The 24,157-nt window shown below is 51.2% G+C and overlaps 2 protein-coding genes across 19 annotated transcripts; one reads left to right on the top strand and one right to left on the bottom strand.

Moving 5' to 3' along the window:
* The first annotated feature begins 59 nt into the window (after nucleotides 1-59).
* On the top strand, nucleotides 60-2,956 carry GINS1 (GINS complex subunit 1 (Psf1 homolog)). 2 transcript variants are annotated; one of them, XM_010562451.1, is made up of 6 exons: nucleotides 60-136; nucleotides 216-311; nucleotides 718-808; nucleotides 1,339-1,455; nucleotides 2,337-2,411; nucleotides 2,687-2,956. In XM_010562451.1, the coding sequence occupies exons 1-6, from the start codon at nucleotides 102-104 to the stop codon at nucleotides 2,753-2,755; spliced, it is 483 nt and encodes a 160-aa protein (XP_010560753.1). In that variant the 5' UTR covers nucleotides 60-101; the 3' UTR covers nucleotides 2,756-2,956. The 2 variants fall into 2 exon arrangements, with proteins under 2 accessions (XP_010560753.1, XP_010560752.1); XM_010562450.1 differs by having other exon boundaries at nucleotides 78-136; nucleotides 2,337-2,871.
* Nucleotides 2,957-3,023: 67 nt separating this feature from the next.
* NINL (ninein-like) lies at nucleotides 3,024-24,157 on the bottom strand. Of its 17 annotated transcripts, none has more exons than XM_010562458.1 (19): nucleotides 24,115-24,157; nucleotides 23,094-23,160; nucleotides 21,682-21,787; nucleotides 20,065-20,252; nucleotides 19,687-19,823; nucleotides 19,502-19,603; nucleotides 19,045-19,183; nucleotides 18,265-18,375; nucleotides 17,549-17,638; nucleotides 15,275-15,371; nucleotides 14,587-14,777; nucleotides 13,235-13,560; nucleotides 10,771-10,971; nucleotides 9,952-10,059; nucleotides 9,169-9,238; nucleotides 7,756-8,007; nucleotides 6,481-6,693; nucleotides 5,531-5,647; nucleotides 3,026-5,436 (listed from the first exon to the last, which is right to left on the bottom strand). In XM_010562458.1, exons 4-19 carry the CDS (start codon nucleotides 20,065-20,067, stop codon nucleotides 5,248-5,250), a joined length of 2,346 nt encoding a protein of 781 aa, XP_010560760.1. In that variant the 5' UTR covers nucleotides 20,068-20,252; nucleotides 21,682-21,787; nucleotides 23,094-23,160; nucleotides 24,115-24,157; the 3' UTR covers nucleotides 3,026-5,247. The 17 variants fall into 17 exon arrangements, 16 of the variants coding, with proteins under 16 accessions (XP_010560766.1, XP_010560769.1, XP_010560760.1 ...); XM_010562453.1 differs by having other exon boundaries at nucleotides 3,027-5,436; nucleotides 19,466-19,603; nucleotides 24,109-24,157; XM_010562452.1 differs by having other exon boundaries at nucleotides 3,027-5,436; nucleotides 19,466-19,603.

Genomic DNA, 24,157 nt, shown 5'->3' with positions numbered 1-24,157 from the left:
AGCGGGGACGGACCGGACCGGGACGGGACGGGACGGGCCCTGGCTCGCTCTGACTGTGTCCGGTGTTGCAGGCGGAGGGGCTGCGGCAGGCACTGGAGGAGATGCGGGCGCTCTACGAGCGGAATCAGGCGGACGTGTGAGTGTCGCGCCCGTACCGGGCCCGCAGAGCCCGGGCGGTTCCCCCCCCCACCCTCCTCCTTCTCTTCTTCCTCCAGGTCCGAAGCGAAGTCGGGACGGACCGACCTGATTTTCCTCATCCGGTTTCGCCACTGCTGCCTGCTCCGAAACCAGCGCTGCGTCCTGGCCTACCTGTGAGTGGGGCGGGGGGTGCCGCGGCCCGGAGGGGTTATGGAGCGTGGGTTCATCGGCGCAGCCTCAAAAGAGGGGGGGGGGTGTCCCCGAGCGATGGGTGTTGGGACTCTGGGCGGGGGTGAGCGGTTACCTCCGCGGGGTGCAGCTGCGGGGCCGGCTCCCTTTGTGCTCAGTCCCGGTACCACCAAACGCCGGCACAAAGAGAAGGTCCCGTTTACTCCTGCTCTTAAAAGTTTTAATCACTGGGTAGGCCAAAAATCACATCCGTTGAAGGCAGGCGGGTGGAACGACCCAAGTTTTCACCCTCTGTGTTGAGGGCAGACTGGGGCATCAGCATCACCCAGGGATGTTGCCAGCACTCACCTCAGCAAAGACGCTGGTTTTACGCCTTGTTTCTTCCCCCAGGTACGACCGGTTGCTGCGGATCCGAGCACTAAGGTGGGAGTATGGCAGCGTCCTGCCAAACACCATCCAGTTTCACATGTCAGCTGAGGAAGTGAGTCAGCCTTGTCTTAAACTGTTCCCCTCTTTCCACTTACTCCTCCTGATGGATTATGTATTTAGTAGAATCAAAATAGGCTGGACTTCTCTTCCCCCACTATAAACATGACGCTTAACGTGCCTTTCTGTAAATACTCATTTGTTTATTCATTGTCTGGGGGTACAATCCCAAATGGATACGGAGTGCAGGTAATGCTCGGCACTTTGAAGGATCAGGTGGTCTTCACTAGATCAGTCTTGCAGCTGGCAGAACTAGGTCTTCACATGCCGCTCTCAAATCCCATCTCTAGACCAACATACAGAGCTGCTAACTTTAGCAGCATGTGTTCTACCCTGAATCCAGTTTGCTCTGCCTCTGGGGCAGTTTTTCCCTTTAGAAGAGCTTGAGTTCACCTTTGGCTGGCATGAACACGCTTGAGAACGGTGGTCTGACAGCACAAATACACTAGATCTCACTCATCAGGGACCTGTCTTTCAGCATTAGCTGTTTGGCTTTGCCTGAGGGATCACTGTTAATGTCCGCAGGTGGAGTGGTTCAATCGGTACAAAAAGTCTCTGGCTACCTACATGAGGTCAGTAGGAGGAGAGGAGGGGCTGGACCTTACACAGGACATAAAACCTCCTAAAAGCCTGTACATCGAAGTAAGTGCAAGATTGGTGGTTTCTGTCTGTGGTCTGTGAACATTTTGCCCAACCATCTTTTTTTAGAGAAATTCACCCCTGTCCCAAGCCAGAAGGTCATTAAGCAAAGCCTTTGAGAGCACCAAAGCTTCCACAAGCTTCTACATTTTACTCTTTACACTCTGCCTGCCAGCGTTTTACTCCCTCTTCTACTGAGGGCTCAAAGTATGTTGAAAGATGGCATTTCTAGTTCACAGGGTATTGGTGTGGTGGGGCGAGTGGTCTGAATCCCAGTGGGAAGTTTTTGCAGCATTGATCAACTAGAAACCTTGTTGCCATGTTAAGGAGTGTTAACTAGTTTTCTTTGTTGTTATTTTAAATGGACTCTGATAGATGAGACTATAAATCTTTTTACACAATTGATACAACAAAGCAAGAGCATGTGAGAAATTGGAGTCAGTAGCTGAAGTGCTCTGTTCTGATACTCTCTTTGAAAGAACACATAGCGACAATCAACTTGCTCCTTAAGACAGTTTCACTGTTAATGGATTGGCATTTTCTGGTATGTGTGTGGGGAGGTTCTCCTGGAAATGCTGCTGCTGTTCCCCAGACCCCGTCTCTTGTACGGCTCTTCCTCTGGCCTCTGTGGAGGGCTAGGCTGGGCTGGTCGCTGACGCTTCTTGCTCCAGGCAGACACAGGAAGAGAATGTCTGGTGGAGTCTGCAGACTATGGGATCAGTCCAGTTCTGCATTTCCAGGTCTGCTCTGTATTGAGGCTCCAGCAGGCGGGTAGGAATGTGTCCATGCTCACAGTTCTGGGGCACGTGTTGTAAGCCAGCAGTGATGTCTAGTGTTTTCTATGGGAGATCTTGTGATCTGAGAGCTGCATTTCTGCTTTGCAGGTGCGGTGTTTAAGAGACTATGGAGAATTTGAGATCGATGATGGTACCACCGTCCTGTTGAAGAAGAATAGCCAGGTACCCATGACAGGAGAGTGTGGTCCATTCTCTTCCTTCCCTTTCACTCTCTTGACATCCCCTGCTTATCCCAGCTTCGCAGCATGTCACAGTTCCTGCACATGTGGCTCCTTGCACATGCTGCAAGCTGTCTGCGTGGCCCAGGACTGCGGTTCAGCTCTGCCTGATCTGGTACCACAATGCAGCAGGCATACAGCACCACAGAGCTGGTTGTGTGCAGCAACAAATCCAGTCTGCCTGGGTTTGAAGGAAGGTTTGTCTGTGTTTCTGTGCAGCACTTTTTACCCCGCTGGAAATGCGAGCAGTTAATCAGACAAGGAGTCCTCGAGCACATTCTGTCTTAAGCGTGCAGGACAGGAGGGACAACCCTTGCTTGGTGGCCTGTCCACAACACGGAATGAACTCTGGTGCGTGCAGGACTTCAGACAGCTCAGCATTTCTGCAGTGCCACTCCTCTCAACGGCCTTTGATACCTGACATGAAGACCAGCCCTGAGTTTATAAAGTATGCAGACCACATTGGCCAGCTTTTCATGACCAAAGGGTTGCATACTGGTAATGTAGCGATCCTGGGAAGCCAGCATAGTGGGGGGTGGGGGTGGGTGGGGGAGCAGTGGTGTTATCCAAGCTCCACAGCTACAAGCAGGTTATTTGTGTTTGGAGCAGTTCTTTGTTCACACTGGGCATGTGGGAGTAAGACAGCAACTGGCTAAGCTCTGGAAGCCAAGAGAGCTCCACGGTTGCAAAATAAAGAACTGCTTCGGCCTTCAATTTAGTGTTTTTCAAGAGGTAATGCTGTGTTTGTTAAACACTCTGACCTGGCTCTCTGGCCCAACCCACCTTGACCCTGCAGGGTGATGCTCAACTGGTTATTTAGGTGTCTCAGTGGAGCTACTTCTCCAAGTGTCAGAGGAGGCTGCACAAGCTTCTTTCTAGGATTAGACATGAAGCTTTGTCTCCCATCAGAAGCCTATAAATGTTGTTCCTTAAGGTGCTGAGTGAATGAGCACTGCAGTCTGGGTCATGGGTCTGGCCAAGGTTTATCCCAGCATGCTTGGGCTGTGCCTCTGTCCCTCTAGGAAGAGTCTCCGTCACCAGAGCACTGGTCTGGCAGGTCCCAGGGACAGGAAAGGGAGCAGAGGGTTTTAAAGATTCCAGTTAGCATAAAACCAGAGCAAGGCTGAAGAGCTGCTCTCCCTGTCTGGTCTTCCTAATGGAGCTGCTCACTCAAGTAGCAGCTGAGAGGTAACACTTCTAAAACATAAGCCCTAGGTAAGACTAGAGGTTTGCCTAGCCCACATCTGACAGGAACCAAAAAGCAAATACTTAGGGAAGAATACAGGAACAGGATAAATGCCTGGGGTGTTACTGCACTGCTCTCCCAGCCCCAGCCAAGGAACCACCCTGAGCTAGCCTGCACCCTCTGTGGTGCTTCCCTCCTTGTAATAGCCCAGCTTCCCTCACGGCCCTTGTAATCAGGGCTGCCCCCAAGGCAAAGAAAGAGGAGTCTCAGCTGTCATCCACCTGGGCAGAAAAAGCACACCTAGACCAAGGTGGCCGCCTCAGTCACAGCCTCCAGCCATCTCCGGGCACTGTCCCAGGGCAGGGGAACCCCTCTACCCTGGCAGGCTGGGACTTAAAGGCAGCGGCTGAGTTTCAGCTCACAGCCAATTTATTCCCTTTTGTTCTTGAACCAACAACAGCTTGAGCTACTTTTAAGCCCCCTTCTTTGTATTGACTTTGTCCAGCCTCTGCTTTGCTACCCTGATCCAGTCAGACTTGTCTAGTCTCTCTTGTACAGTAGTCTCCATAGCCTCCAAAATTCTAGAAGTCCTTTCACAGCTAGTGGCAACCACAGCCCCCATGTAAATACGCTCTGCTCTGCACAGAGCAAGGCAGGGGCACCGTGACAATGATGCATCCTCCATGCAGAGGGTAACACCCTGGGCAGATCAATAAATTTGGTATTTGCTGATGTGAATGCCTGGCTTTGTGGCCTTTTAGACAACTTATTTTGGCAAGAGCAGTACTCACTGCCAGTGTGTGAAGGCCAACAAGATGGCAAGCTGTCAAGGAAGGCAAGATGACACAGTTCACTTACCACATCTTTGAAGAAGTGCAGTGCTGAGTAGGGGTCACCAACCCTGCCCCAAGCCTTGGAGGCTCAAACTGAAAGGGTTCTTCCCCCAGCCCCTCTGTCCTGCTCAGCACAGAGGCAACAGTCCAGCAGGATGTTGGTTTGGATCCTAGGCTCAGGCCTTAGGAGGGCTAGAATCTCCTAGAGCCCAAGAGGAGCTGTAGGGAATAAAAGTTCAGCAACAGTTGGGGGAAGCTACTGAAATACAGAGCAGACTGGAGATGGCAGGAGGTGCTGTAATACTGCAAACATTTTAATGCCACAACACAGCTTTCCTGCTTAGAGTGAGCCAGGTGCAGGAACCTGCAAGCCCTCCTGCCCTGGCTTTCCAGCTGTGACAGCGTGGCCCCAACAGCAACCCTCCACAGAGAGGGAGCATCCACACCACCAGCAAACATGCTGCCAGAGTGCAGGCAGCTCCTGTGGGATGGCTACCCTGAGACAGACCTGACTTGCAACAGCATACTCAGCCACCGAGAAAGGCACCAAAGCTGGTGTGTTCAGCAGGAAAATTCAGCCACCACAGGACCAATTTCCTTAAAGGACTGTCTGGTTTCTCCATTTTCTACTTTCTACCCAGGAAAATCCTGGCAAGACCAGGGAGGACAAGGCTGATTTCCCAACCCAGCCACACCTCCCCTTCTGCATCTGACAAACCCCAGCCAGGACCAGGGGCAGGGCTACCACACCGGGTGCCCCATCACCCACTCAGAGATGCTGGCGTGATTTTTCCGATAAGCTGCTTCAGAGCTGAGGTTTGCTCCTCCAACAGCTGGTTCTTCTCCTCAGTGCTCTTCTGCTTCAGCTCAGCCACCTGTAGGGCCATTGCAACCCCCCTGTTCTCCTCACGGAGGTCTTCAATCAGCAGTTTGTTCCTGGAGATTTGGGCCTACAGCAGGGACAGGAAGCTTAAAAGTTCAGCATTCCCACGCAGGGGTACCAGCCAGGCAGGGACACACAGCACTAACCCCTCTTGCACTCACCTGGGCATCTTTGAGTTGAGCCGCCCTCTCTGCCAGCACAGCTTCCGCACTTCTCAGATTGTGTTCCAGCCCCTCTGCCTGCTCCATGGCTGCCTGCAGCAGACGCTCGTGTTCTTCCTGCAATGGGCAACAAAGCCCAGTGTTGTGTTGTCCCAGAACTCACCTGGCCCCTGGCAATTCTGGACCATGCATTTCCCCAAGGCCCTGCTCACAGACCTTCACACTCCCTGAAGGAGAGCGTGGGCGAATCAGTGGAGGTGGTACAGGATGCAAAGAGCAGTGGGACAAGTGTCTAGAGCAGTACAACCTTCCCTAGGTCAGCACCAACGGGTCTTAAGACAAGGCACAGATTTTCCAGCAATGTTTTCTATAAAAACAAGCCAATGGCCTCCCCTCTCTCAGCTGCATCCAGAAAACCCCAGGGAGAGACAGTTTCCTTGGATGCAGTTTTTGTGTCTGCTCATTTTAATTCCTTAGGTTATAATTTGCTCCATCCTTCCCCAGGTTAGTTCCAACTGAATCAGTGTCCTGAAAACAAGGACAAACTCACAACAACCCAACACCTTGTTGCCCAGTCCCCTAGAGATAAAACCACCCCACTCTGTGCAGGCTACATCTCCACGTAGAGGGCTCAAACTTTTTTTCCCCAGCCTGAGCCAACACAGAGTGTCTCCCTGGATAACTCCTGCTCCTCTAGGCACAAGGTATCTGGTCTGGGGTAGGTGGATTAGAGTGTGGAGGGCTCCTGTTTGAGTGCAGGGCAGTGACTGGGTTCATGAGGAATGAAAATTGCAGCTGAATTTGAAGATCGAGTGCATTTGTCCATGTGGGGTCTTGATATATAGCATCTTCCACCCAAACCTCTGGTGGCTTTGAACACAGCTGCCTTCCCAGCTGGCAGTGTTCCCTCCCCGGTACCCTTGACTGAGTTTCCGCAGTTCCCTGCTTACCTGGATCCTGACCAGCTGCCTGCATGTCTGCTCAGCCTGCTGGTGGAGGTTTTCCTGGAGCTGCTGAGCCTTGCACTGTTCCTCTCTCAAGCTGGTTTGCAGCTGCTCAAACTGTTTCTTTGGCACCACATTGTTCATCTGGGCCTTGGCCTGCTGCAACTGCAGAGCATGCCGAGTCTGGGCCAGGCTCAGGTTTGCTTTGGCTTCTAAGAGCTGTAACACAGAAAGGCAAATAGCTGGTTACAGCCTTGTGCCAGCAATGGGACAGGCCCAGGGTGTGCTGCAGATGAGGGGAGAGGTTAGGAAGCACCCTCAGTCCCAGCCTCAGCTCTCATAGCAGCAACGGCCACAGCAGAGCAGCAGGACCACGGGAGTGGTGCTTGCTGGGCAGTCTACAAAGCTGGGGATGGAGAGCACCTAGAGCTGCAGGAGGAGAAACAGGGACCTCTTGCTGAGAGATGCTCCCCTTGCTGAGCAGTGAGGAGCAGCAGTTGCTGGAGGAATCCTCTGGGAGGGAGTCCTAGCACCAAGAGCTGCAATGGCAGGAGGCAGAGGGTCTGCTCACCTGGGTTTGTTCTTAGATACATCCCAGGCAAGCTGGGCCTCAGTCCCTGCCTGTACTACATCTCCTCTGCTTCCTGCTACCAGCAAAGGGCTAGTTCTTGGAAGCAGGTCTGGTCCAGCTTTGCCCTAGGGCAACCTAGGGGTGGCTGGCATAGGCAAGCTGTACTCTGGAAAGCCAGTCCCCGAGTCTGTCCCCAGGGTAGAAGGCAGGAGAGGGATATTAACATTTGGAGGTTTCTCACCTTGGCTTTCCTCTATCCTAGTGGTCCTTGTTCCCCTGCTCTGATCACCTCATTTCCCTCCCCTCAGACATGGCCTGCCCGGCCCCTGTCATCCCTGCCCAGCTCCTACCTGATCCTGCCACTCCTGTAGCTCCCTCTGTCAGCTGAGCCATGGGGAACCACAGCTCCTAGCACTCCTGTGTGAGCCACCTCCACTCAGCCTCCATGTCTGCCCAGCCAGCCTGCACAGGACAAGGACAGAGGGGCCACTGCAGGGGCAGCTGCGAGCAAGGACCTGTCCCAAGCTGCACCTGAACTGGCTTCAGACATGTCTGAGCTGGAGGGCGAGTCCTCTGTCCCCCACAAAGAGGAAGAGGACAGTCTTTTCTGCCTGGGGAAGGTGTCTGATACAGCCCCAAGCAGGGCAATACCAACATCATAGGGACCACTCAGCAGCCTGCCACCCTGCCACCAACTGAATGACACCCACCTTCTCCTGTGAGGCCCTGAGCTGCTGTTGGAGCAGCTCCGTCTCCATCCAACACGCTGCATGTTGCTGGTGGTGCTCCAGCCTTGCGGCCATCTCTGCTCCTCGTAGCCGCTCAGCTTCCGCAAGCCTCTGGCTCTGCAGCTGGACAGTGCCAGGGCCAGCACCATGACTGGCCTTGTGCTCAGTGAGTTCACAGCCCAGGTGATGCATCTTGACATTCAGGTGGGAGACATCCCCCTTGCTCTTCTCACTCTGGAAAAGGTTGAGAAAAAAAACAATTGGTGGGAAGAGAGACAACAGAGACTGAACCTGTCCCACACTGTCCCTGCGGGATTCCCACTCAGGAACACCGCTGTCACTGCAGGGCCTTGCAGGCACTAAGGACAAGTGCCCTCATTTCCGAGCCTGAACAAAGCCCGGTGGCCAAGTTCAAGCGCAGCATTCCTGGGTAAGAAAACCTGCACAGATGATAGCCCTGGAGGAGGTCACTGGTGGCAGGGGGGGCAACTGTACAGATGTGTAACAGAAACACTAAGATTGGTAAGAATACAGTATGAATGGAAACGTGTCCATGTGCATGTGTGAAAGTACCAGACAAAAGAGCAGAGTAAGGGCTACAAGAGCAGCCTGCATCGACACTAAAGGGCACCATCCCCCAGATATTGCTCCTAGGACACTATCCCCAGCATGTAATGCTGAGCAAGGTGCAGTTTCTGGCCCGTGCTCTGACCAGGCCACAGCACAGATAACTTGTCCGCAGAAAGCCTCCATCTAACAGCAGGGTGACAACACACTCCGCATCCCATTCTTCTGCTAGCCTCCCAGGAAAATGGGCAACCAACACAGCTTTCCTCCAAAGAAGTAAAAGCAGATAATGGGCAGCAGGTTTGTGGCTGAAGTTTAATGGAAGCTGAAACCAGCAAGGGCCAGCAAAGGCCACCTTGCTGTGTCTGCTGGCCCTGAAGAGTACAAAAGACATGTCCAAAAAATAGGTTATGGTTCCCATCATAAGGAATCCCAGAGACAGGGTGAGGAACTAAAAACCTGCAACCCTCGTCCATGTTGCACACAAGCAATCCTGGCCAGGCCTTGGTGCACACATGTCTAAGGGCTTGTGACCATGTGGGTTTGAAACTGGGAGTTAGCAAAATCTCTGGGAGAAAGAGTGTAAGTAGGTAAAGTCAACCTCATTAGAGATTTTGTAGTAACACCTTCCCTTCTATAAGACCTGCACTAGCTTTTGTCACACAAATTTTCCCTACTTGACAAGCTGTAAAACAAAGCTGGTTCTTCAAAGCAAGTCTGGGTTTGACTGTTTGAAACAAACATTCCTGTTCTCCTCTATAAGAACATGCAGTCTTTGTCCTCCTAAATCCTTCAGCCAAGAGCCTGTCAGTGTTAACGGCTTCTTACCGATGCTGTTAACTCTGCTATTTCAGCCAGCTCCTCCACCTTCTCTCTGCCCAACTTGCTCACGTTTTTCCTGTCGGGGAGAGGGATATGATCAGCTTCAGGCCAGAGAGCAGCAAACCATGGCCCCCAGAGAATGGCCCCATTTTGGGGAGCCACACATCTGGTTTTGGCCTGCAACAGGAAGCAAAACCAGGCCAAAACGGATATGGTCCTGAATTGATTCAGGAATGGGTCAGGTGTCTCTGCCCCAAGAGGTGACTCAGCCCAGCCCAGGGTAGACAGCTGGGGACATCCAAAGTCCTGCAACATTGTCAGAAGCCTAAAAATCAGGGGATGAAGAACAGTGGGAGAGCCAGCTTAGCAGACTCTTGGGACCATCCGCACCAGAAACCTGTCTCTGCTTGGATTTATGGCTCAGTGCATGACCCTAGCACCTATCTGAAGCTTCCCAAGGCAGCAGCAGGCCACTGGCCAAAAGGTTAGTGTAGTGAAGAAGCCCATCCTTTCCTGCCTCAGCACACGCATCCCCACAGCCTTCCACAAACCCAGCTCTGGACCCTGTGCTCTGGCCTGCCCAAGCCTTTGGCTGGCCAAACCCATCCCAGCACTAGCTGCTTTTGCGTGGAGCAAAGGGTGTGAGTGTGCTGGCTTGCTCAGAAATGAGAAAACAAAAGGCAGGGTGAGCCAGCTGAAATCTGGTAAATACACCTGAGTGGCTGTTCCTTTTACAAGCATTAGCTATCCACCCATTTGCCAGCCTCTCACAGCTGGCTCCTGTCTTACACATCATGGCTGCTGCCCCTCTCCTTTGCTAGCCTCAGCTCTTCCTGGAGTCTCCCAAGTTGACTTTTCAGCAAGCTGTTCTCCTCCCGCAACTGGCAGAGCTCTCCCCTGCAGGGAGAGACAGCAGAGTGAGAAAACCACGCAAAAGCCCAGTTTGGTCTTGGCGTTCTACGCTGGCTCCTTGCTCTATTGTCATTTGGTTTGCAAGAACAGCAAGAACTAAAGAAATCTGAGAAACAACCATGCAATAACTCATGCAAAACATGTGGGGACAATCAAGAGACATTGGTAGAGAAGGAGCAGGTCTTCAAGGGAAGGGAAATAAAGGGGAATAAGGACAAATAGCATCAGACCCTGAATTTGTATGGCCTCCAGCTAGCTGAAATTATTTTGAGGGCCTGCCAAGGCGTGGAAACAAAGTGATTTGGCTCATCAAGACATACCAAGACTTCATTACAGGATAACCAGGTGGCGGTCCCAACCCCTCAACTGCAATAGAGCCATGTCTGGAGAAGTCAGCTTGCTTGTGAGGCGTCTGTGATTTTACAGTGCTGGACACAATAGCTATGACCCCAAATCCAAGGTAGCCTCTCTGCCTCATTATCCTTCCACTCTTACTGGTACTCCCAGTCTCCCATGAGGCCACGAATACAGGCACTTGTGGGAAGGAAGCTTAGTCCTGTATTAAACGGACAGTCCTATCTGATAGCTACTGCTGAACCCCAGGTCCATACAGGACCCAAATTCCTCAGGGGAGAGCTCAAGGGAACAGACTGTCCATCTTGGCAGGGAGGACAGCATTGCAGTTTGTGGCACTGCATGTGGGAGGCAGAGTAGCTGAGTGGGGAAGTTCTTCCTCTCTTCCCCAAGCAAGCAAGCAAGACGACTAGTGCATGGGCTGTGTGGCATTTGCTCCCCCTGCTTGACGGGACGCTCCTCACAGCAGCTGCTTTCTGAGTCAGTTTTACATCAGGATTCACATGCTGTGCTTCTTGTGGCATCTCCAACACCCACATACAGCTGTACAAGGCAGAGGAGACAAGTGCATAGTCAGCCAGAGCCACGTGAGCACATCCCAGCGCTCTGACCACACTCCCACGGTTAGTAAAAGACATGCAGGGGACAGCAAGACAGAACACAGCTGCTGTTATAGAGCGTCAAGAGAGAACATAGCTGCTGTTAGAGTGTCTTGGACCATCATGTTGTTAAGCTGCCTTGTGTTTCACAAGGCATCTGCTTTTTTTGCAGCAGCAGCAGCTCTGTGTTAGTTCTACAAAGTAGTTTGCGCTCAAACCTGCCACTCTTTTGAGTGCTGGGTTCATTTTCCAGCCAGTGCACGACATCTTTGAGCTGCATCAGCTCCAGTTTCACCCTGTTCCTATCCCTTTCCAGCCCCACTTTGACAGCCTGAATGTCATGTTTCCTCCTATGCTGCTGTGCCACTCTGTCTCCCAGGGCTTTTTTTTCCCTCTTCTTGCCCTCCAGATCAAGTCTGTCTATGTCCTCACATGCTGCTGTGCCTGCTGTGTAAAGGCAGACATTTAACTTTGCTCTCTCTGCCTCTTTCCCAAGCACATCCCCTTGTCTATCGAGACTTAATTTCTCCTTGACAAATGCTTTCAGCTTTGGCTCGAGCTTCTAGATTGAGCAGGCCATTCACTGCAACAGATGTCTGCACTGGTCCATCCATCATACAATTTTTCAGTTCTTCTCTGTTCTTTCAGTGCTGAGGTCGCAACAGGAGATTCTGATCTACCTGCTCATCTGAGTCTTGGGGACCTGCTCCTTTCCCCCAGAGGGCAGCTCTCCAGACACCTTGTCCCTTCCAACACCAGACCCCTCAGCCCTATGATCTCTGCATTATTCCCATTTCATCCTGGTGCTTTTTCTCTCTTTTTCTTCTCAACAGACAGCATCTCACACATCTTGACTTGTTCCTCATTAACCTTCTCTTCCAACTTTAGCTGCCCCTTCTTCCACAGAGAGACCATGTCCTTTTCCTTCCGCTTCCACTGATGCCTCTCCTGGGCATGCTGGTCTTGAAGGTGTCCCCTTGAAGCCTTTATCATTGGGAAATCATCTCCTCTCACACCAATGTTGCTGCAACAAAGCCTTACAGCTGTCCTCATGCTAGCATTCACTCCATGACAGCTCTCAATTATGCTCAACCTCTGCATCTTTCCTAAAGATAAAAACCATTTTGCTGACCTGGGTTTGATAACACAGCTTGAAAAGCTCAGTCAGCCTCAGAATGTATTTTTGCTGGAGAAGCAATGTGGTTTTCTTTAAGTTGCAAAGTCAAGGCAATTCCTTAAATGTTACAGAAAGCTCCCACACCATCTTGCACTTCTCAAAACTCATCCATCAGATGTTTTCCAACAACTCTGAAAGCTCCCCACTACAGCCAGTCCCTCTCACCATCCACCAGAGAGGGTGGCAACACAGCTCAAATGCCTTGTATTCCTGTTACCTGGGCTTGTTCCCCATCTCTGCCACAGACTTCAGCCAAGTCGCATCCTTTCTCCCACACTTATTCTGTATCTCAGCTCCTCAGCCCTGAAACAGGGATAATGACCTAGCAAAATCCCCTGCTTGCATATTGCCGAAGAGGACTTTGCTCCTGAAGGGAGGCACAGCAGGGAAGAGGCAAGAGGAAAGTGTGGGGGCAGTGGTGGGGTCTGCTGGCAAGCAGGAGGGGGCAGGCATGGACAGGCCACAGTTTCCTGTCTAATTCCTCTCCAGTCTCCTCTGCAAGGCCATTCTTGGCCTCTGGGGAGGTTGCAGAACTGGCACCACAAGCACAGGAAGGGAAGATGAACAGCCATTTATTGACAACCTTACCCTCCCACAAGCCAGTCTGTTTTGGCTATATAGAGAAATTCAAGCCATTTTTTGCTGCTTTTGAGACAGCAGGTTGTGATGATCTAGCAAGTAGAGGCAGGTTTGCTGAAGGACCAAGAAAGAGAGAGATAACAAGAAAACTCTGACAAAAGCTCTCTTATTTCTCTCACTGTTTTGAGATACACTCTTTGCTGGGCACTGCCTCTGACACAAGCTTGTAGAACATGCAGGGAAACTTCAAGTCCTGAAATAAAAGCACTCATGTAAGGGGAGTTTAGATGTCTTACTTCAAACAGCTGCAGCCCTGCAATACTGCACAGATTTTCTTCCAAATTAAAACAGCTCTCCAGCCTCATGGGAAATCAGCCCAGCCTACTCTCCTATGAGCAGGGCATGCACCCCTAGTCTCCCGCTTAGCCCCACAAAGAGAATGGTGCCAGACCTCAGTCTCTCTCTGTCCCTGCGCTGCGTCCTCAGCTCTTCTCCCTCCCGGTCCAGCTGCTGCCCTGGATGGTAAATGTCTTTGGTGTGCTGTTGTCCCACCCTGGCCTGCTCCACCTCAAACCTCTCCTCCAGCTCCAGGCTCCACACACATTTTTGCTCTTTCAGGCTATCAGTTACAGCCCAGTACTTTGCAACTGTTTCTTCCAGGTCTCTTTTCTGGTCTTCCATCTTGCGCATCTCAGCCTTGAAGCTTTCCTCACTGTCCTTCCTCTCTCTCTCAAAGTTTTTCCTCATTAACCCGATTTCCTCCTCGTAATAGTTTATCTGTTGGGAGGAGACAGGATTTAGATATTAGCGCCATGCTCCCAAGAGCTCCCCTCTCCTCCAATAGCTCTGACTCAGATCAATCTATTGGTCTCTCTCAACAGGGGACACTCTTCAGGCAGTTCTGTTCCCTACTGAACTTAAGGCAATAATCAGTCTCATGCAGCAGCCTCTAACAAGCAGGTATCAGTGGGTCCCAGCTCTTCCCAGCAAGCAGCGTGGTTCTCCCCTTCCTCCTTGTTTGCAAGGGATACCAGAGAGGAGAAGGGAGAGGCCAGGGCATCATCTGCCACTGCTCTTCATATCCTTCCTCCACCCCGCAGAGTGGTCCCTTGTCCAAGATGTGGTGGTGAGTAGCTGCTGCTCCCCATTACTCCCCTGTAAATACTAGAAACTCCAGGATTTGAAGAGCACAAAGGCAGGACTGTGAAGCAGGCAGAAGATCTGCAAGCAGCTTTGTGCTCCTTGAACTGTTCATCACCTCTGTGGATTTACTCTTGCAGTGCTGCAATGGAAACGCAGCAAGCATCCCCAACCTCTCAGTTCAACAGCAAAAGGAGTGAAGGTGGAAACTGAGACCTCTCACAGGAGCACTTATTGTTGTCTAAAGGGAGGGCTGGGCTCACACTGTCACCTTAGGGCAAGCAGGTTAAAAGTGTGCTGCAAGCCCAGGGAGACAGGGCTCTGATACCCCCCCCTCCCCATGCCCTCAGGAGACACCTGTCTGCCTCTCCTCTTGATCCTGTCACTGGTTTTACTGCAACAGCAACACTGAGTAGAGTTAATCTCTGGTTCCCCATAAGGGGCAAGACCCACACAAACATTTTGCAAGGTGACACAGATTTCCACAAAGCCTTTGCCAGCCAGCGAGGGCTCCAAACCTTCCTACCAGCTAAGATGGGCTGGGGAAGCACATGCAATAAAGCCAGCAGAGAGATGAGGTACCACTCTGCTCCCCAGCCTGAACTCTCCAGTAGCCCTCCTGGCATAGATGCCCCATCAGCCATGCTGTAGCAGGGTGCTTACCAAGCAGTTGTGCCAAGAGGTCAGGACATCTCCTCCCACACCTCTCACCTTGGTTTCCAGCTGCACCTTCAGGTCCCGCAGCTGCTCTTGGAGCTGCTCCATTGAGAGTGATGTCTCTGTGCACGGAGAAGTGGAAACCAGAGGGCTGGGAGAGCGGCACACTGACAGAGAGAAACCCTGTGAGGACAGGCCTACAAGACAGGACAGACCTGGCTGTCCTGATCAGGCTGGCTGCAGCTTCATCCAGTCAAGTCTATACAACCCCGAAAGACGGAGAAGCCCCATCTATCTGGCAACCAGTCCCACGGCTGCATCACCCCTCTGGGCCAGAAGTTTTTCCCTCATGCTCAACCTGAATCTCCCAACCCACAGTCTAGGGCTACTTCCTCTTTATTACATTGTTTCCTCAACATCCTCAACAGTGAAAATCTGCCTGTTCACTCCCACTTACCTAGACCACAGGTTACCATCACCAGCTTTTGAGCTGGAATAGCCTTCTTCCCTCCGACTCCCTCCTCCTCACCACCCATCACCCCCTTCTTCCCTGCCATGGCTGCCCAGTACCAGAACTGGCAGCAGCAGCTCAGACACAACAAGCCACCCCAGGCTCCCATGGAAACTCCAATCCACAGGGAACCTTGCTCTTGCTGAGAAGATGGGAGAGGCACCAAACCCTCCTGTATTTTACCTCCTGCTGGCGGCCCTCTCTCAGCCCTGCTCTCCCGTAGCTGGAGACGCAGCCTTTCCAGCTCCCTTTGTAGCACTCCATTCTGGTCCCACAGCACCTGAAGCAGAGACTGGTCATGACTCAGCTACGAAAATCCCCAGGGCTGCGGGGGGCCGAGTGCCCACGGCTCCCAGCAGCCATGTGTACTCAGGGTCTCTTGCAGCATGAAGAGCAGCTTCCCCCTCACCAGCACAGTCAGAGAATAAAGGCAGGAGGTTTTCTTCCTTCCCAAACAGACAGAGATGAGAGATTTTGGAAGAGCCAGAGAAGAAATGCAAGCCCAGATTACCGCGACCACCATCACTGGACACTGTAAAGCACAAAGAGCCACAAGCAACTGCCCCTGAAAAGCACACAATACCACGGGTTTTTGCAGCCATCTTGGAGGGTTGGTCCTCCAGAGACCCTCCTGACCTAAACACAGCCATTGCTAGCAACCAACACACAAGAAACACTGTAATCTCAGTACGATCGCTCACACAGCCCAGAGGTTTGCATGTACATCCTCAAGACATTCCTGTGGGCATCTGGGCTAGCCAACAAGCACTACTGCATGCAGTCAAGGCAACAGTGGGATTTACAATGAAGCAAGTCCCACAGGGCTCTGGAAGGAAACATTTCCAGGTTGTGGAAGGAATAAAGCAAGGCAAGAAGGTGCTGATCCCATGGGAAGGACAGCAAGAGGCAAGTCCTGCTGCCTGCTTAGCACAGACACCCTCAGAGGCCAACACAGGAATTTATCCCACCTCAGTGCCAACATCAGCCTGCAGCAAGGAGTCCCACCACTGAACACCATGCTATAAGCCACCACACCAGTGCAATAAGCCACTTCCATGCAGGTGTCTGGAGCTGGGCAACTGCTTGTTTCACTTCACATGCTCCATCTCATACTGGAAGCAACACTGTACAAGGCATCCTGCCTCCCTCCAGACTGTCCACTTTGAGCAGACACCAAATTATATCCCATGTGCTGCTACCCAGGAAACTGATGGGCTGCAAGAGACTAAGAACTAGGATACTTCCAAAGATCCCAATTAATAAATATAATTGAGCAGATGTAGACAAATGCAAACCCAGTTTGTTTAATCTCCATTCTAAAGAGGAGAGCAGAGGAGGGGAGGTCTGGCAGCATTCAACAAGGGTAAAGGGTGAACCCAAAGGGGTGCCCTCCCAGGGGCAGATGAAGGCTAAAGGCTGAACCTCTCCATCCATCAACATTCTCATGGACAACTCTGGGGCTGCTCAATGGGAGGAAAAATTGCAGCACTGACAATCTTCAACCCTCTGGTGCCACCTGGAGCAATGCTGCGCTGGATAGTGCTCCAGCATGTTTGCCTTTAATTACAGCTTCAAGAGCCTGCTGCATCCATGAAACAGCTTTGCTGGAAACACAGATTTCATCCCCGTGCTAGGGGGATTTTATAAGTCACCATCTCTACTCAGTGGTGTTCCCCACTCACACATAGCACTTGGGAACAAATGGCCAATGCAATAAGCACTGGACTCAGGAGCCAATGCACGGAGCACCCAGCAAGTCACAACATGCAAGATACACGAGTCACTTAAAAACGATACAAGGGAAACGGAGGCTGTGCTCACATCCCAGAAAGCCCAAAGCTCTGGGCAGGAGCACAGCACCCTGCAGGAGGTACAACACGCACAACAGCAATGCCTGGACCACACGCACATCAGGTACCTGGACAGGCTCACCTTGACTCTCTAGCAGAGTCCAGCAGCAACAAGTTTTGTAGGGGTTGTTAAAGTGGGGGTAAGAAGGAGGAAGGGAAAAACAAAAAGATAGAAGAATTTAGCTGATAGCATGCTTTGCAAAAAAGGAGAAAAGCTTTCTCCTTGCATTCAAAAAGAAATGCAACAGAGCCAAGGGTGGTCTGTCCTTATACACAGAGCTACATGGCTCCCAAACAAAATAGCCCATGCCTACAGGGTGGCAGGAATGGAGGAATATACAACCCACCCCTACTCCCCCCTGCCAGTATCCCAGCAAGGGAACCAACCCATGGAAGGCTGCAGGAGCAAGGAGACAGGCTGCTTTACTGGGGGCACAGCTGTGTCCTGCCTCCTGCCAAAGGACTGTGAGCAAGGCAAGAGGGATCCCCCCTCTGCACCCTGATCAGGGCTGCCTCCTTCCTCTCCCCCAGGCCAAAGTGCCCAATAGATGTGCCAATGAGAGCTGTACTTTCATGACAGCATTGCTGGAGAGCTGCCCACCCGTACCTGGCACTGCCGCTCGTATTCCAGGACAATCTCTGCAAAGCACTCACTCCGGTTCAGGAGCTCTGGGCTGTGGGGCTTCACCTGGCCCAGCTGCACAAGCACAGGGAAACACTTCTCATCAAGGAAATTATCACCTCTCCAAATGGAGAGCCAAAATCTCTACTAAATCACTGGAGACATGGTGCTACACCCATAGATTCAATGGAAGGGTTCCTATTGACACCTGTGGGATAGGTCAGATGCAGAAAGAGGAGGAAAAACATTTTTCTTCATGCACGAGAGACACCAAACTATGGGTGGGCTAGCTTTCCCAAACTGGCTAACAAGATCACAGACTCATTTCTTTCCCCAGATCCATTTTACCAGGTGCCTCACTGGAGTGGAAGACACGAAAACTAACCCTTTACTTCGATACTTGTGAAAAAGAATGCTTTTCTTTTCTGGAAACCAAACTCTAAAGTTCTCACTTGAAGGCTGCAGGTTTGTAGAATTTTCTACAATTGCAAACTTTCCTCATCTTTTTTTTTCCAAACTTGAAAAGGCTTAAATTAAAAGCCAATATTTTTTCTTTTCAGGTTGTCATTAACGTGCAGGAGAGTTCAAAGAGTGGGAGACCATAACAACTGACGCAAAATATGCAAGATTTCATAGAAAAGGGTCAATCTTTTGACGAGTTCCTGAAAAGTTCTTATTTAACTGCAACAGAGGAAGGCTACCTTGTCCTTCACAACGCAGTCGAGTTCTTTCTGCAGCTCCAACACCAGCTTCTCAGAGGCCACCAGTTTCTCAGCCATCTCCGTGACCTTGTTTTGCAGCTGTGTGTTCTCCTGCAGACAAAAGGGAGAAGATTCTCTTGATGTTGCGGGTCCTCACATCGCAGGATGGGTTCATCAGCCACTGGCCTTCAGCAGCAAGCTGTAAAACAACTGGCACATCAGCATGCCAAACACAGCATAGGTGCCAGAAGACCCCGCTTTGGACAGCACATTGCTGATACACAGCATGTGGGCTGGGGTTTGGCTCGTCTCTCCAAAGGACAGGCTTAGGAGTGCGTTTTGCAGAATAAGAGCTAGTCAGCCCCACAGGCTCATCTCTACCTCTGTTTCACAAAACTATGGTTTCCCTCACAGCCAACAAAGGCAGCAAGTCCTGAGCTATCTCCATCTGTACTTCTACACTGAACAGCACTGGGAAAATCCCAGGCACGCAGACACCATCGTCTCTGCTTTTGGCATGGTCCCTGGCACAAATTTAGCCTCAGCCATCAGGTATTCAGGTGTTACCAAGGGCCAAACCACTCTCAGCAGACAATGTGGGGCTTTAATAATGTCACGGCAAGTGTTTAATTCAATAGTATGAATGTGGCTGATGATTTTTCTGCATAAAACTCCTGTCCTTCCCAGCAAGACCAACACAAACCATCCATCTTTGTCACCACCTCTGCTTTGCCTCCTCTGAAGAAGTGAAGATGTTTCACCCAGGGCAGTTTTACTTACCTTCATTACATGGTTCAGTCTCCCTTGCAGGCTGGCCTCTTTGCCCTGGAGGAACTGTGTATCAGCCTCCAGCTTCGCTTGGTGACTGACTGCTTGCTGCAAAAGCAGCTCTTTTGCCTCTATTTCTGCCTGAAAATCCCTGGGGGGAAAAAGCAACATGGTTGGGGCACCCGGAGCATGTTCTTAGATGGCCACAAGGTCCACACACCCCCTCTCACCATGCACAAAGCAGGAGATGAGAGCTTGGTTAGAGAGATGCTGGGACCGTAGTGGGGTGAGGGGGCCTCAGGGGCTTCTCTGCCACTGACACAATGGCAAAACAAGTGGGAGATTCATAAAGGGAGACTGGGACGGGAGGCAGATACTGTGGACACCCACAGAAAAACCATTTTCCCTGCCCCACCAAAAGGACCCCTCCTACTTGAGCTTGCTCTGGGTGTGCTCGAGAGCGACGTACTGCTCGTCCAACTCCCTGCCAAGCTGCAGGCAGTGACCCTCCACTTTCTCCAAGTCCAGCCTCGCCTTGTCCCTCTCCCTGGCGATCTGCCTCACCTGGATCCTGCAGGCACAGTGAGCAGTACAATAAGAGACATCTCACGCACCCCACAGAAGGGCCATCCTCACAGGGACCAGCACCCTTACCTGAGGCACTGCAGTTTGTATCCATAGGAGGCGACGGCTGCACGCTGAAGCCCACTCCTGGGGACCATGAGTGTGTTGTCCAAAGCTGTGGGCAGCTCTGCTAGGCTCACCTGCACCCCTGTGCTGCTACTCAGCCTCTGCAAAGACAGCACAGACTGAAATCACTTTCTCCCTCTTCTAACAGTGCCAACAGGACTTCTGTTGTTACACCATCTGACCACCCTCCAGTCTTTCAGAGATCCCCCCACATCTCACAGATAGGCCTAGATCACATCCACCCCAGATTTTCCCTAGCTCTGGGGTGGCCAAACCCTGCCACCCCATCATGAACCTGACTGCACCCTGGACAGCTACTTGCTGAAAGGCTTTGCTGCTCACCATACCCACCACCACCAGCCAAAGCAGCACTAGAGACCTTGAGGATCTCCTCTAAGTTCTTCCAGGGCTCAAATGGCAATAACAAATTCAGGTTTGGCAAATCTATTGCTGTTGCTGATGCTGGAGAAGAGATGTGGGCCCACACAGCTTGGCTGGACGGATGGACTGCTTCCCTGTGCACTCTGATGCTGAGGAAAAAAGCAGCGGAGGCACATCAGTGGAGCAAAATTGGCAGAGAAAAACTGACAGCTTTCGATACTGAAAGGAAACTCCAGGGACCCCATCAATATTGGAGAATGTTCTAAAAACAACCCCAAGCTGCCAGGAAGGAGACGTCCTGCACTGCCCTTAAAGCAGCCACAAGGAGCATGTTGGCAGGCACAGACGCATACACTTTGGTCTCCCTGCTAACCCATGAAAACTCAGTATCCACAGAAAGACCAACATGGAAAGTTATATAGCACCAGAGGGTCTTGTGAAAACTGTCAGATGGGGACTGCAAGCCAACATTTTGTTTGATCTAGAAGCTAAAACTGGGTTGAGGTCAGCTTCAAAGGTGAAGAGATTCAGCCAAGCTGAACCAAAAAGCAGAACCCAGAAAGCTGACACAGAACTGGTAACATCTCCAAGAGCACCGATTTCATACCAAGTTTGGAAGAAGCCTACCTTCAGAGAACTGCTACCTCAAAGTCTTAAGCCAAAAGAACCTGAAACAATTATTTTTTTCTTTTTTCTTTTTTGAAGCCATTTTCCTAAGGATCCTGGATGGAGCTGTCCTGGCTGTCAGGGTAATCAGCAATTCACTTCCACCTTAGTGCATTAAAGCGCAGTTACTTCAAAAGCATTTGCAGATGCCTTGCCAGTCCTTGAAATTAAAACCACTAAGGCCAAACAAGTATTCTACATCAAACAAAGAAAATGCGGATGACGCTTGCTCCATGCACTAAAAAAGGGACAACCTGAGTTGCAAGAGGTGCAGAGATGTCAGCACTTCTGAAGCCAGTGGCAGAATTGGGGTGATCTTTCCCCCTGCTAGGATGTGCATCCCTCTCCCTCCAGTAAAAAGCTGAGGCTCAACAGCCCTTTGTTGTTCTGTATTACCATGCCACTCCACCTGCAGAGGGTTTACTCCTACTCAAGCAGCTCCCAGGGGAGCCTTTCGGTCACCATGCAGTGCCTGAAGTCCAGACCATACCCAAAAACTGACTGACAAGTGGAAAACTCTCCCCAGGTCACTACCCTCAGATGCCCAACTAATGTCTATTAAATCACCCCCTTGTGAAACAAAACATCTTGGCCCGAATTGTTCTCAGTAGAACTCATTCTTTAGCCTCCTTTCTTGTTGGGAAATGGACAGAGAAACCTTTCAAAGTGTGACAGCTGGATTTGTGTCTGGATTCCCCGCAAGACGTTGTAGAAACACCAATCAAAAGTGAACTGTCCTGTGTAGGGAACTGGCAATGACTTATGGTTCCTTACCCAAAGTTAAGGAAATGACCTCCAAGGAGCTGCAGATCAAGGCCATGAACCAGGATCCTTTTTACAAAGAAAGCTTTCTGCCTTTCAGCTCGCCCCATGAATTGCTGAGTCTTGGCTGCTTGAGAGATGTTGACATACCTTAGAAAAAGGTGGTCATGTGGCTGAACAAGCCAAAGTGCAACTCCTCAAAGCTCATCCTTCCATCTCCACCCTTTTCCAGTTTAGTGAATATATCTTTGAGTTCCTAAAAAATGAGTACAAAAGAAGAGGAACTCACCAGCTGCAGGAACACCGCCTGAAGCATTCAAACAGCTTCTTAAAATAATCCCATCTTTTTTACAGTGCAAATGGAACACAATTAAAAAACTCTTTTTTGAACATTAACACTGCCCTATTTCCATGCACACAAAAAGAAACAAACTCCTCTCCACAAAGTCTGAAATGTGAGCCCCAGTAGTGGATGCAGACAGGTATAAAAACCGCTTGAATCCTGCTTCAGTTTTGGGAGAGAAGGGGGATTAAGGCCCCATGCCTACCTGGGACCCTGAAGAGGTACAGTCGCCCTGTAATTTCATTTTGGCAACGGCAGGCTATTCACAGAGACACACAGCAAAAGGACAAAATACAACGGGAACAAGCTGCAACAAGAGAAAAATCGACTGGCCATAAGGAGGAAAATTCTTCCTCCTGAGTGCACTGCAGCTCTGGGACAGGCCCAGTGAAGCTGTGGGGTCTCCATCCTGGGAGATACTCAAACTTAGACTGGACGAGCCTTGACCAACTTGGTCTAGTTTGAAAGTCAGCTCTGCTGTGAGGAGGACTAGCCCAGATGCCTCCAGAGTTCTCTTCCCACCTAACCCTGCTGCAGTCAGACACTACAGACCAGCTCCTCTCCAAGGGAAGCCATGTGTGTTCCCAAGGAAATGCAGCTGTGCTGGGGTACGTCAGCTCAGGACCAGTGCCTGAGGTCTAGGGGACGCAAAACTTACTTTTGAGTGTCACTTCCTTTGACTCTACAGATTCACTGCCCAGAACTCGCTGCCCATCCCTCCCTCAACAAGCCATCTCCCATACTTTCCCTGCTCACCTCCTTCCTCAGCTCCTTCAGCCAAACACTGGCTGAGGAAAGCCTCACCTCCTGCACCTACCTCCTCTGGAAGGGCCCGGACTTGAGCCTCAGCCATGTCCAAGGAAGGGCTGGGCACCCGCCAGGAGCTGCAGGCTAGGTCAGGCTTCCAGATGCAAACACAGCACGCATCAGCCATCCTAAAAACAGCCTCCCCACAACTACTTGTGAAACAAGACTGTGAGGACCAAGCCCCCTTTATCTGTATTCTTCCCTGGAAGGACAATGGAAGAGCACAGCCAGTGTCACTGACACAAGAATAACGGGGACCAGGCAGCATGACTCCCATCGCAAACTCAATCCAGGTGTGTTAGCACCATGCCACCCTCAAGCATTCCCCCACAAATCCCAGAAGATCTGTACCATGTCCTCTCCTGATGGCTTGCCAATACATTACACATCGGGAGGAGGAAGAGCATCATACCTTGTGCCTCCAACGCTGCGTTCACAAAAGCCATATCACTTTCAGCCTCTTTGTTTGCCTTCAGGTTCTGTAGTAACAAAAATGAGGAAAGAGCATCAGTCACAGTCTGCCCCAGCGCAGGGGTCACACACCCCAAACCTGCTGGCTCCACTCGAACATGCAGCTCCTGACACACCTGCTTACAATGAGAATGGGAAAAACCCATGCACAGCACAGCCTGACTCACCCAGGCACCCTCAGACACACTGGGACTGGAAATGTTTGTGGTTTTGTAATAACTTCATTTTACCACATGAAACATTTCAGCTCAGTTCTCAGAAGAGTGCCCTGCCAAGCAGGAGAGCGCCTTTTCCCACAAAAGTTTAAGGGTTTGTTCACAGATCAGCCAAGTATCCCGGGTACCCATGCCAGGAAGAGGGTTAAATCTGCCCTCTGTTCAGGGATGAAAAAAAATCATTGGAGGAGGAGAAAAAGGGGGAAAGATGGAAGATGCAAATCCTGCTGAAATCCCAGATAGGAATGGAGGATAAGGGGGTGCAGCATGCCCACATCCAAACCCTCTGCCCCAACAGCAAACGCAGAGATCCAGCTCGGTGAAAACTGGATCCCAGCTGCTTGCACGACATGGACAGAGAAGTGGAAAGGGCATCAGCTGAAGAAAGGCAGAGCAAAGCATGGGTCCTTCTCCTCTGGTGTCTGTTGAGAACCTCTAAATCTTGTTCAACTGCCTTGTCTGAGCTCAGGCGTGCAAACTCAATGGACACCCCTGGGCTTGCAGAAGAGGTGATACAGGGTCTGACAGCCAGCTCCTCCTCCCCTGCAAATTGCCTGGGGTGTTCCCGAGTCTGGACTCTCGGCTTTTACATGGGCATGACAGGCCATACACACAGGCACCAGCACGTATGGTTTTCCAAGGGGGAACACATCACCATGCAACCAGAGACTAGGGCCCATCCACCTCATCCTCAAGCAGTATGTTAAGCAGGAAACCGAACCCGCGCTCCCCAGGTGTAACCTCCACCTCCCTTTTCAAGGTGTTTTAAGAAGGATCTGCAGCCTCGCAC

This window comes from Haliaeetus leucocephalus, unplaced genomic scaffold, assembly GCF_000737465.1.
Source record: "Haliaeetus leucocephalus isolate CR32 unplaced genomic scaffold, Haliaeetus_leucocephalus-4.0 Scaffold160, whole genome shotgun sequence".
NCBI classification, from domain to species: Eukaryota; Metazoa; Chordata; class Aves; order Accipitriformes; family Accipitridae; genus Haliaeetus; species Haliaeetus leucocephalus.
This window is presented reverse-complemented; position numbering and strand designations above follow the sequence as displayed.